Raw genomic sequence first — 12,144 nt, forward strand, 5'->3', positions numbered from 1 at the left:
GTAAACCTAAAATTAATAAAACATAAATAAAGACCTACCTTCTTCAATTACAACCAGTGTTTTGACTTTCATTCCACTTTTGGATTCCGGCTCATTCAGGATTTTCTTTTTCTTTTTTTTTTTTTTGGTTTGAAATGTCATGCTTTGGTTTGTGTTTTGTATATATGATGCCCTCTGAACAAACACGTGGGAGAGTACATGCCGGTAAAGACTGCACACATCGCACACACATGTATTTCTGTTTTCCAACGCTTCAGGCGAAACACGTGGAGCTCCGTGAACGACGTTAAAAACTAGGATTGCCATTGTTCTGTGTCATGTGATACACTTTACATTGTCTGTTAATCTCTACTGTCAATAGTACTAAATGTAACAAAACATATAAGCATGTCTTTCTAACCAATCATAACTACTGACAAAGGTTTTGCTCTTATATTTACAATGGAAAATGAGGAGATATGCAATGTTTGTGTTTAGGGTGGATGTAATTGTATGTGTTTTAAAAATATATTTATACATTTCAAAAGGTTTTTAGTAAGTAATGACTTAGAACTTAAAGCACTGTATAATTTTCCTGATGGAGATCCTTCTCAGTGGTGAAGTTTTCTATCTTTTACAAGTCAGATCTGTGGAAAGGCAATTGTTTTTGTTTTTGTATAAGCCTGCGTGACCCGTTTTGTGGCACAAAACTGTGTAATTCTGTTATTTTGTTTCTTAGTTTAGGGTATATTCTGTATATATTTTAGTCTGTTTTGTTAATTTACTTGCTACATCCCTATTAATTAAACATTATTTCATTTATTCCATTTTACATCTTGGGTATTTTGTTACTTCCCTGTCCCCAATGAGCTGGGTCGTAACAGAAACCCCGCTGACAGTCAGAATACCTGCGTTTCTAGTTATTTTTGAGCTATAAAACCACCTGTAATTGAATAAATGTAAGGTAGAGCTGTTTATTGTCATACTTTCCAGACATAGTGCACTTTTAATAAGTCATATTAGATTGTACAGCTCAAAAGCCCTGGAGTCCTTGAGAGACACATTCCACTTTTATATATTGTCTTTGGGGGTGTGTCACTGGGAGGACCATCACCACCCTTCCCCTTAAGCTCATCCTCAGCTGTAAGCAGAATTAATAGAGCTGTTAAGACTGTTAAAGCTGCTTCTTCCTTCTCATATTGTCCTGGAACTTGAACATATCTTGAAAAAATCTTTTAAAAAATGGGTTGCGTGCAGAGCTTTAGGGAGCTGTGTGACGGCCCTAAAAATACAAATGTGAGAATTAGTTTTCCAGCTGTTTGCTTCGTGTGGCAAATAGCAATGATTATTCTGTTTGGTGTTTTTATCCGGTACGATGAGGAGTCGGACCCACACTGGGTAGAGCACAAGAAAGCCCATAATATTTCAAGTGACATTGAGAATGACTTCTACTTCAGATATCCAAGTAAGTTTCGCCTTTTATTTTCAGTTTACCTTTTGCTTTTTGATATAAATGAGGAGGAAGAATGCATGTTTTTATTATATTTGTATGATTTTGTCATATTTAGTATGTCAGATTTTTTATCCTACATTTTTTTCCCCTCCTTTTTTTTCAATTCTTATTTTCTATTTACTCCTTCAAGACAGTTTTAAGATTTGCATATGTAAACATCTTGTTTTTTGGTTATGGACATACATAAAAACATATAGTTATATATAGTACCTACTTTTCAGAGTGGTAACGAATTCAAACTGTTGCAATAGTTACAGACAATCCAAAAGACCTATTTTAATTTTCCTCTTTTTTTTTTTTTCAAGATGCAATTCGATATTAGCTTTGTGATTGACTATTTGTTCATAATGTTTCCTTTATTCTGACTCTTTTTTTTATACTATTACATTGTTGTGAATCCTGTATTTATGACGATCTAATTACCTAAGTTGCTGACAAAGCTCTTAAGATACATTGCTTCTCCCATGGGACACTTCAGGCATCATTTCCACTCCATCTACAATTAAGCAAAACAAACACCATTTTTAATTACACAATTTTGCAAGTTCTGCTAAAGATTAACCGTCCTTCAGTATGTGGCATGGGTGGGGTTACATTGTACTGCACAGTAGAGGTACATCTTTTGGTGTCAATGACCATGTTATCAAGAAGCCATCTCCGTTATGGTGTAGGGTGTCCAATGATAAATGTTATTCCTGACATTGTTGTGTGTGGAACGGTGTGTATGAGCTCGAGGTCTTTTATCCTCTCAGTACAATAGATAGGAATGTGTGTGTGTGTATTGTCATGACATATGGAGGAACAAAGGCAGCAGTTGCTATACAGCGTGTTGCATAACAAATAGGACAGATGTCAAAAAGTGTTATTATATTACACATTTTAGATTGTTTTTTGTACTGTTTTCAGTCCACGTTTTTTAAGGATGAGGAAAAATTAAGGTCATTGCTCTTAGGAATGTAACAATAACTGAAATATCTTAATATCGTATCGTCTCATGGGCTGTCACAATGTATCGAATTACAACTTTCTTTGTTTAAATGCATGGTTTTATAGTAACAACAGCTTATAAACATTGGGAACTCCATATTCCATGATTCATTTCAGTGCAAATAACATGAAGAAATATGTTTTTACTTAAATTCTTGGGATTATGACAGAAATAATTCACACCAAAATCTTGTCAAGGTATTTTAAAAGCAAAAAAGTGTCCTATCTACAATTATAATAGCCTCTTCAAAATATCACAATAAATACCATGAGATGCATATCGTGATAATATCGTACTGAGAGATTTGGATATCATTACAACCCTACTTGCTATGTTAATTAAATACAAAAAAATCCGATCTTTTTAATGTTAAAAGCACCCAAAATGTTGTCTTTACAGTTCTCTGAAATCCATTACAGGTTTTCGCCATGTTATAATGTTGGTTCCTCCTCAAAAACTGACCTGGAGTTGTGGTTTCACTCACACATGTTTAAGTAATCCTTTATTATTAGTGTCTACTACATTTACAAAGCTTAAAATGCTCTGTTCCACCTTGTGATGTCATGTAGTGGTAGTTTTCAAGTTAACGCTTACCTTTTAGCTTTTTGTTTAGTAGAGATTGGCAATTGCAAGGCTGAAATCATCCAAATGATTCTAAAAGTGAAGGTGTGTGGAGTTTAAAAACACAGCGGAGCACTTCTTGTATCACCACATGACATCACAAGTTGGATTGAAGCATTTTAAGCTTTGTAGAAGTTGTAGACACACTAATAATAAAGGATTACTTAAACATGTGTGAGTGAAACCACAACTTGAGGTCAGTTTTTGAGTGGGAAACAACATTATAACATGACTAAAACCTGTAATGGATTTCAGTTTAAGAGAAGAACTCAGCCTAAATATGCAGAATTTGTGTGTTAAAAGTGTGAGAATGAAACAAAACACAACTCCAGGTAGGTTTGGAGATGAGGAAACACTATAACACAGATCAGAATATAGCTAATATAGAATCTTTAATATAGTGACAGACAACAGCTCACGTAATTAAAGTGATTTACCTATTTATTCTTTTAAAAAATGACAAAAAGTGAACACAGTCTACACATAATTTCATGCATATTCAATTTAATGTTTTGTTTTTATTTGAAATGACATGCCCACTGAAAAATATTCTAATAAGCCATATAATAACTGTATCTTGATTTGAGCTTGTGTCATCTGAACACATCTTTGGCACCAAGCAGGCAGGAGTACATGTGGGCAGTAAAAAAACAGTCCTTGAGATCTGTTTTGCCCTGATTCTTATCTCCCTTTTGGTAAATGATCTGAAAAATAAGTACATAAATAAATGAAATCAAGCTTAAGGAAGTGCTCCGCTGTGTTTTTAAACTCGATACACCTTCATTAGAATCATTTGGATGGTTTCAGACCCAGAATCGCTGATGTCTACTGAACAAAAGCTAAAAGGGAGCTGATAATTTGACTTAAAGCTCACAAGAGTCCGACCACTTTAATCAAATGCCCTCCCACATTTGTTCCTCCAGGTTTCCAGGATGTCCACGTGATGATCTTCGTTGGATTCGGTTTCTTGATGACGTTCCTGAAGAGATACAGTTTTGGTGCCGTGGGGTTTAACTTCCTGATCGCGGCTTTCGGACTCCAGTGGGCGCTTCTGATGCAGGGCTGGTTCCACTCCTTGGACTACACCGATGGAAAAATCAAAATAGGAGTCGAAAAGTGGGTGTCTCATTTTCTTTTGTGCTTAAAATTGTATAGTGGTGGTATTCTTTACAATCACAGATCAGGTGCAGCACATTATGTAACTTTTCATTCATACATTACCTAGAACGATGAAACTAACCACTGGCTTGTATTGTATTCCTACTTGGGAAAAAAAACTCTATCTACCTGCATATTTTCCCAAATCAAAATTGCACAGAGGTGGAGAAACCAGTCAGACATCTACTGTTCCGTTGTTGACTGTAAAAAGTGTCTTGAGACAGTTTGTAGAGTAAATAAAGAGTCATGCCTCCATGAAAGTAGCCAATGAAGCGCTGCCAAGTCAGTCTTTTTATGGGAATGTTGACTCCTGCTGTGACGTAAGACAACAAGACATGGAAAAGTTGATTCTGGAAATTTCTCTGTACTAAAGGGGCCCATATTATGGTATTTTCAAAAGTATGTCATAATGTTTCCTCATCAAAAACATACCAGGCGTTGTGTTTTGTTGCATTTACGCAATGTTTAACGCAAAAATCCTGCATATTTAGGCTGAGTTCTTATCTCAAACTGAAAACACTTTCTTCCACCTTGTGATGTCATGTGGTAATACAGGAAAAGATCTGCTGCATTTTTAAACTCTACACACGTTCACTAGAGTCATTTGGATAATTTCAGCCCTGGAACTGGCGATCTCTACTGAAAACCAGTAGACCAGATAAACCAGGATTACTCAAATATGTGTGAATGAAACAAAACACAACTCCAGATGAGGTGACATTAAAACATGGCTAAAGTGTCACGCAAGTCAATTTTGTGTAATATAGGACCTTTAACTTCAGTGTCTCTTTCTGTAGTTTGATCAACGCAGACTTTTGTGTGGCTGGGTGTCTGATCGCCTATGGAGCCGTGCTGGGTAAAGTCAGTCCAGTCCAGCTCATGGTCCTCACTCTGTTTGGAATCACCCTGTTTGCTGTGGAAGAATACATCATCCTCAGTCTCATTCATGTCAGTAAGAACTGCATTTCTGGTCTATTTTTCTGCACAGTACATGACATTTCTCTGTTTAATGCAGTTCCATACTCAAAAACAGTCCCCTCCCAAAGTATTAAAGTACCTGCTTAAAAATATACTTAAAGAGTAAAAAGTCTAAGAATTTTGTACAGATTTTGAGGCTTAAAATGTATTGATTTTGATAAAGATTTGCACTAAGTTTTATTCAGCAGAAACAATTGAATCAGTCTTCCTTTGCTTGCTGTTTTTTATATTTGTTTATGTTTGCTCAAACTACAAATGTTAAAAAAATAAACCCTCAGGCTTTTCAGCAGGTTTCACACAAGAGTAAAAATACTTTTACTTTTCAGTCTGGTTCAAGAAAGTAGTGAAGTAAAAGCATCCAGTTTAAAATGTACTTAAGTGAAGTAACTTACTACTTTCACTTTCTTACGTTCTAATACTGTGTAAACAAAAACTTACAATATTCTTAATTTTTTTAGGCCAGAGACGCTGGCGGCTCCATGGTCATCCACACTTTTGGAGGTTATTATGGACTCTCCGTCTCATGGATGCTTTACCGACCGAACCTGGACCAGAGCAGCCGTCTGCAGGGCTCCGTCTACCACTCTGATGTTTTTGCCATGATTGGTATGTTTTATTCACACAGACACAAGTGATAATTTAATTAATCAAGTCTTACATTTAAAAAGACTTCAAAACTGTATTTCAGGTACCCTTTTCTTGTGGATGTTCTGGCCGAGCTTCAACTCAGCCATCACTGACCATGGGGACGGTCAACACAGAGCAGCTATCAACACATATTTAGCTTTAGCCTCAACTGTACTCACAACTATGGCCATCTCCAGTCTCTTCCAAAAGCATGGAAAATTAGACATGGTAAGAATAAAGAAGCCAAACCATTTACAGTCAAAGGTCCTATAGTACACAAAATTTATGAGTTTTAAGCCATGTTATAATGCCGCTACCTCGTCAAAAACCATACCTGGATTTGTGTTTTGTTTCAGTCACCCATGTTTGAGTAATCCTTTATTAGTTTGTCAACATCTCCTTTCACGTTAACAGCTCCTTTTACCTTTTGTTCAGTAAAGATGGGCAATTCCAGAGCTGAAATCATCCAAATAATTTTAGTCAAGGTGTATGGAGTTTTAAAACCCAAAAGGATGCAGGATATGTGTGTTGAAGTGTGTGAATAAAAAAAAAAAACAAAACATAAATTCAGGTATATTTATGATGAGGAAACAACATTATAACACAAATCAGAAAATTGCGTAATATGGGCCCTTAAAAAAAAAAAAAAAAACAAAAAAAACGGGTTCATTGAGATCTCATATTTTTCAGGTTCACATCCAGAACTCGACTCTCGCTGGAGGCGTCGCTGTGGGGACGGCGGCTGAGTTCATGCTGATGCCCTACGGCTCCCTCATCGTCGGGTTCTGCTGTGGAATCATCTCGACACTGGGCTACATCTACCTCACTGTAAGCCCCTCACTTCAGCCTCAAGACGTTTTATTCAATGAGTTATCTTTGAAGGAGTGAGGTGGACGATGAGAGGATGAGGAGAGTAAAAGGAACAATGAGAGGATGAGGAGAGTGAAGGGAACGATGAGAAGATGAGAAAAGTGAAGGGGACGTTGAGAGGATGAGGAGAGAAGGGGACGATGACAGGATGAGGAAAGTAAAAGGAACAATGAGAGGATGAGGAGAGTAAAAGGAACAATGAGAGGATGAGGAAAGTAAAAGGAACAATGAGAGGATGAGGAGAGTGAAATGGATGATGAGAGGATGAGGAGAGAGAAGGAGACGATGAGAGGATGAGGTGAGTGAAGAGAGAATATGGGACAATGAGAGGATGAGGAGAGTTAAGGGGACAATGAGAGGATGAGGGGACGATGAGAGGATGAGAAGAGTGAAGAGAGTAAAGGGGACGATGAGAGGATGAAAAAAGTGAAGCGGACGAAGAGAGGAGGAAGGGATGATGAGAGGATGAGGAAAGTGAAGGGATGATGAGAGGATGAGAAGAGTGAAGAGAGTGAAGGGAACATTGAGAATATGAGGAGAGTGGTGGGGACGATGAGAGGATGAGGAGAGTGAAGAGACAATGAGATGATGAGGTTAATGAAGAGGATGATGTGAGGATGAGGAGAGTGAAGGGAATGATGAGAGGATGAGGAGAGTTAAGTGGATGATGAAAAGATGAGAGAAGCAAAAGGATCAGGTAAACTCTGGAGAAGTGGTGAGGTCAACAGGAGCAAAGTTTTAGAATTCACTCTAGCTCTATTTCTATTCTTTTCTTAGCATCATATATGTTTTATTTAGCCTTTCATGGAGAAGCATCTTAAAATCCAAGACACATGTGGAATCCATAATCTCCATGCCATGCCTGGACTCATTGGGGGAATTGTAGGAGCCATCACAGCTGCAGCCGCATCTGAGTCTGTCTACGGTCACGAAGGGTGAGACAGATCTTAAATTGACTCTTGTGAGCTTTAAGCGACGTTAGAATGTTGTTACCTCATCAAAAACATATGTGGAGTTGTGTTTTGTTCATTTTGTTTCACATGTTTGAGTAACCTGTAATCCATCCACTTCTCCAAACATCAAACTGCTCTGTTGCACCTTGTGATGTCAGCTACCTTTTACCTTTTGTTCAGTAGAGATTGGAAATTTCAGGGCTTAAATTATCTAAATGATTGTAGTGAAGGTGTATGGAGTTTAAAAACACAGTGGAGCACTTCCTGTATTACCACATGACATCACAAGGTGGAACAGAGAGAAGAACTCAGCCTAAATAAGCAGAAGTTGCATGCTTAACATGTATGAATGAAACAAAACACAACTCCAGGTCTGTTTTTGTTGTAAAAGGTTTGTAGTTTCGAAATTAAGTGAAAGAAAAGGCATTATTTCTTCTTTCTTATTTCTTTTTTGTCACAGACTGATTAACACCTTTGACTTTGAGGGTGCCTACAAAAACATGCCGCCCACTAAACAGGGAGGGCATCAGGCGGCGGGCATCTGTGTGGCTGTCTGCTTTGGTATCGGAGGAGGAATCATTGTTGGTAAGCTCCATTAGGTTTCTCTTAACCAAAACTAGAGTATAAAGAAGTGGACTAAGGGAGTGTGACGTAATCCACAGTGCTCAGCTCCAGTCAAATGAAGCTCACAAGGCGAATTTGGAGTTCAGTTCCATATTAGGAAGAGGAATTTATTATTAATTATGGACAAAATTGCAAAATAAAACCACCAGGATCATGCAGATTTTTAAGATCAAAATGACAAGGCTCACCCCAGCAGTTACAGATAGAGGGGTGTAAAGTCAACTGGAGCCAGAGGCGAAGGAGCTGGAAACACCCACATGATCACTTAGTATTTGGAACACAGCAGCAAGCGGGTTAGCTATGTCCATTTATATATCCAGTTTATTGCCAAAACATAGAAATAAGAATGAAAGAATAACCGAGGTTAACAACTTTGTGGTCAGTAAATGAAATGAATATGTTTTCAGGGTGTATTCTACGTTTACCCATCTGGGGAGATCCTGCTGATGACAACTGCTTTGATGACGAGCCGTACTGGGAGGTAGGAGGCTCTAGTCTGGTCTTTTCTTAAATGTCCTATATTACACAAAATTTACTCTTGTGAGCTTTAAGCTCTGTTATAAAGTTGTTACCTCCTCAAAAACAGACCTGGAGTTCTGTTTTGTTTCATTCACACATGTTTGAGTAAAACTTTATTATTAGTCTGTCTACATCCAAAGCTCAAAATGCTCTGTTCCACCTTTTGATGTCATGAAGTGGTAGTTTTCAAGTCAACAGCTACCTTTTACCTTTTGTTTAGTAGAGATTGGCAAGTCCACTAGCCAGGCTGGCGCCACCTAGTGCCTCCGCTCAATTTCATTTCTCTCCAGTGACTAGGTCAGGAATTAGAATACACGAGACGGTTTGCACGAACCCCGGAAGTGTGAGTCCGTGCACCAGCCAATCAGCGAAGAGTCATATATTCTGTGTTGGCAACAATTCCCGAGATCGTGGATTAAAAGCTGGAATAAAGAGAATGTTTTGTGAATTTTATCAAGGGGAAAGACGTTGTTGCCCTTCTTCCTATGGGATTTGGGAAAAGCTTATTATACCATTTAGCCCCGTTAGCGGCGCATTACATACATCCCGACTAAATAGCAGCGATTGGATAAATAAAAAAAAGTACCCACCTATTGTCGAGCGAATGAATCCTAATGCTGTGAGGTCAGACGGTTTCCACGAAGTGAAATCGGCTGATGAATCAGGCTGTAAATCCACAGCTGAAATGGTCCAAATGATTCTAGTGAGGGTGCATGGAATTTAAAAACACAGTGGAGCACTTCCTGTATTACCACAACATCACAAGGTGGAACAGTGTGTTTTCAGTTTGAGAGAAGAACTCACCCTAAATACGCAGGGTTTGTGTGTTAAACATGTGTGAATGAACCAAAACACAACTCCAGGGCTGTTTGTGACGAGGAAACCACATTATAACACAGAACAGAAAATCAGAAAACTTCAAGCTTATCTTATTCCATGATATCATTTTTATTTCTGATCAGATTTTTTTTTGTTTCTTTTTTGTTTATACAGGTACCAGAAGATGAAGAAAGCATTCCACCTATCTTGCAGTACAACAACCACATGAGGAACAAAGATATGTGAGTATCCTTTAGCACATTTGACAAAAAAGTGTTTGTTAAAGGGCCCATAACAATGTTATATCATTTCCTCTTCAAAAAAAAGTTGTGTTTTGTTTCATTCATGCATGTTTAACACATATTTAGCTCCACTGTGTTTTTAAACTCCATACACTTTCACTAGAATCATTTGAATCTCTAGTGAACAAAATGTAAAAGTAGTTCGTAGCTTGAAAACTACCACTACATGACATCACAGGGTAGAAGAGAGCATTTTGAGCTTTGGAGATGTAGACAGACCAATAATAAAGGATTACTAAAATATGTGGAATGAAACAAAACTCAACTCCAGCTTTGTTTTTGATGAGGTAAAGACATTATAACATGGCTTAAAGCTCACAAGAGTCCATTTTGTGTAATACAGGACCTTTAATATATTCAAGTTGATTTAAAAACAACAACACAAATTATCTTACATTTTAAAAGTTAAGTCTAGAGGGTAGGAAGCCTTGTAAATCAGAGGGTGAAAGCTTTGAGCCAGTTTAAGATGGTAGTTAGAACAGTGTTGTGACATAACATTTCCTCAAGGTGGCAGCAGATCCTAAAGAGTTCATTCTCCAGTGATCTTTTGTTCCTTGACTCTGTTGGATGTAGAATATAGTGGAGTGGCCACATCTCAATTCTCTGTCCTTGCATCCTTTTCCTTGATTCCTCTCCTCGAAACACCACTTTTCAGCTGTCAATCAAATGTGTCATAATAAGCGGTGTCCCAAAGAAAACCACAGAATGAAGGACTAAACATGAGGGAGGTTTCAGGAGGCAGACGTCAGATAAAATAATCAAACTTTATTGGTCTCAGCGAGGAGTTTATATCCTTTCTCCTCCCCTTGTCTCCTCTTTGGGTGGGACTTCCTCGCCCATTTCCTGCAGAATCGAGAAGAGGAATCAAGGAGAAGGAGGCGAGGAAAGAAACGAGACGTGCAGTGCAGTCATTTGTCTCAGTTTCTGTTACATAAGGACAGTCCTGTTTGTTTATAGGGGTTTGGGTTAAACACTGTTCAATGTGACCCTGTACGTGCGGTGTCTTTGTTGAACTAAAAATAAGACAAAGAAAACATTATTAAGGTAGAAGATTTTAACTGTACCATAATGTAAACTTAGATTGAGATGAGCTTTAATGATCCATACGGGAAATTATTTGGACACAGCAGCTCACACATCACAATATATTATAATAAAAAAGGAAAAACAGCAAGAGACTGGTCTCAAATAAGGCATATTATATAAATATAAATGTACAAGTAAAAATTAAATATAGAAATATAGTAATACAACTATATCTCAGCTATATACAAGAGGTCGTAAGGGAAAACTGTACAACTTTATAATAATGAAAATGCATTTGCTGTACCTCTTCTTATTAATGATTTTTTATTATTTGTTTTTACAGAGTGGAGTCAAATTTTAGCATGGAACAGAACTGACACATTTCTTACCTAAATGTTGAAGTGAAAAAGTTAATTTCAGTATTTGCACAAAATTCTTAATCTTTTTTGATTGAAAAAACATGCTTTCTGAAGTTGTGTTTTAATCGTATGATTTTGGCTCAGACTGTTAAAACCATTTTTGCCTCTACAAATGTATATTGTATAAATAGAAATTATCATTTCAGTTGAGTAACACTTTATTATTATTGCTGTTATATTAGTCTGACCCTTTATTTTCATGTTTTTGCATTAATTGCTTTCTTTTTTTTAATGAAACGCTGAAAGAATTAAGAATTAATAGTATCTTAGGGGAGATGCAAGGTTTGCTGTAATAAGGATTTTTTTTTTATTATTGTCATTGTATTAAGGAATTTATAGTGGTGAGCGAAATGTGTAAATTTATTTATGAATATTAATTGTTATATGTGATTAAATACAAAAAGCAAAAAGCCTAATTGTGTATTTCTGTCTTATTTCTTATTTCCTTCTGAGATGAGGTCAAACCAGGGGTAAAAGTCACACCCCCATCCCCCTCAGAGACACTGTGGCCACTGTCAACAAAGAAGTCTCTAGTTCAGCCTTGTTCAGTAAAAGTGCACGATCATTGCTGAATAATAAGTAAAGCAGCAAGCGGCATCAAAGGCCGAGTTTTGCACTCGGACAATTTGTCTCTGTTATTTATTTAGTTCTGTCTTATTTGTGTTTGTCACTAAACACACAAAGTCAACACACATTGGAGACGCTCATGTGCCAACATAGATAAACATGGACATTTTCAGGTCTGGAT

General features: G+C 37.2%; 1 protein-coding gene across 1 annotated transcript; it reads left to right on the top strand.

Moving 5' to 3' along the window:
• The first annotated feature begins 944 nt into the window (after window positions 1–944).
• On the top strand, window positions 945–11,419 carry rhcgb (Rh family, C glycoprotein b). The gene is made up of 11 exons (XM_020931076.2): window positions 945–1,444; window positions 4,025–4,217; window positions 5,057–5,207; window positions 5,696–5,843; window positions 5,926–6,092; window positions 6,555–6,692; window positions 7,533–7,669; window positions 8,148–8,272; window positions 8,719–8,792; window positions 9,824–9,891; window positions 11,321–11,419. The coding sequence occupies exons 1-11, from the start codon at window positions 1,222–1,224 to the stop codon at window positions 11,352–11,354; spliced, it is 1,458 nt and encodes a 485-aa protein (XP_020786735.2). The 5' UTR covers window positions 945–1,221; the 3' UTR covers window positions 11,355–11,419.
• The last annotated feature ends 725 nt before the right edge of the window (window positions 11,420–12,144 follow it).

The sequence above is a fragment of the Boleophthalmus pectinirostris genome, unplaced genomic scaffold, assembly GCF_026225935.1.
Source record: "Boleophthalmus pectinirostris isolate CB_2022bp ecotype Guang Dong unplaced genomic scaffold, ASM2622593v1 HiC_scaffold_2, whole genome shotgun sequence".
Lineage (NCBI taxonomy): Eukaryota > Metazoa > Chordata > Actinopteri > Gobiiformes > Gobiidae > Boleophthalmus > Boleophthalmus pectinirostris.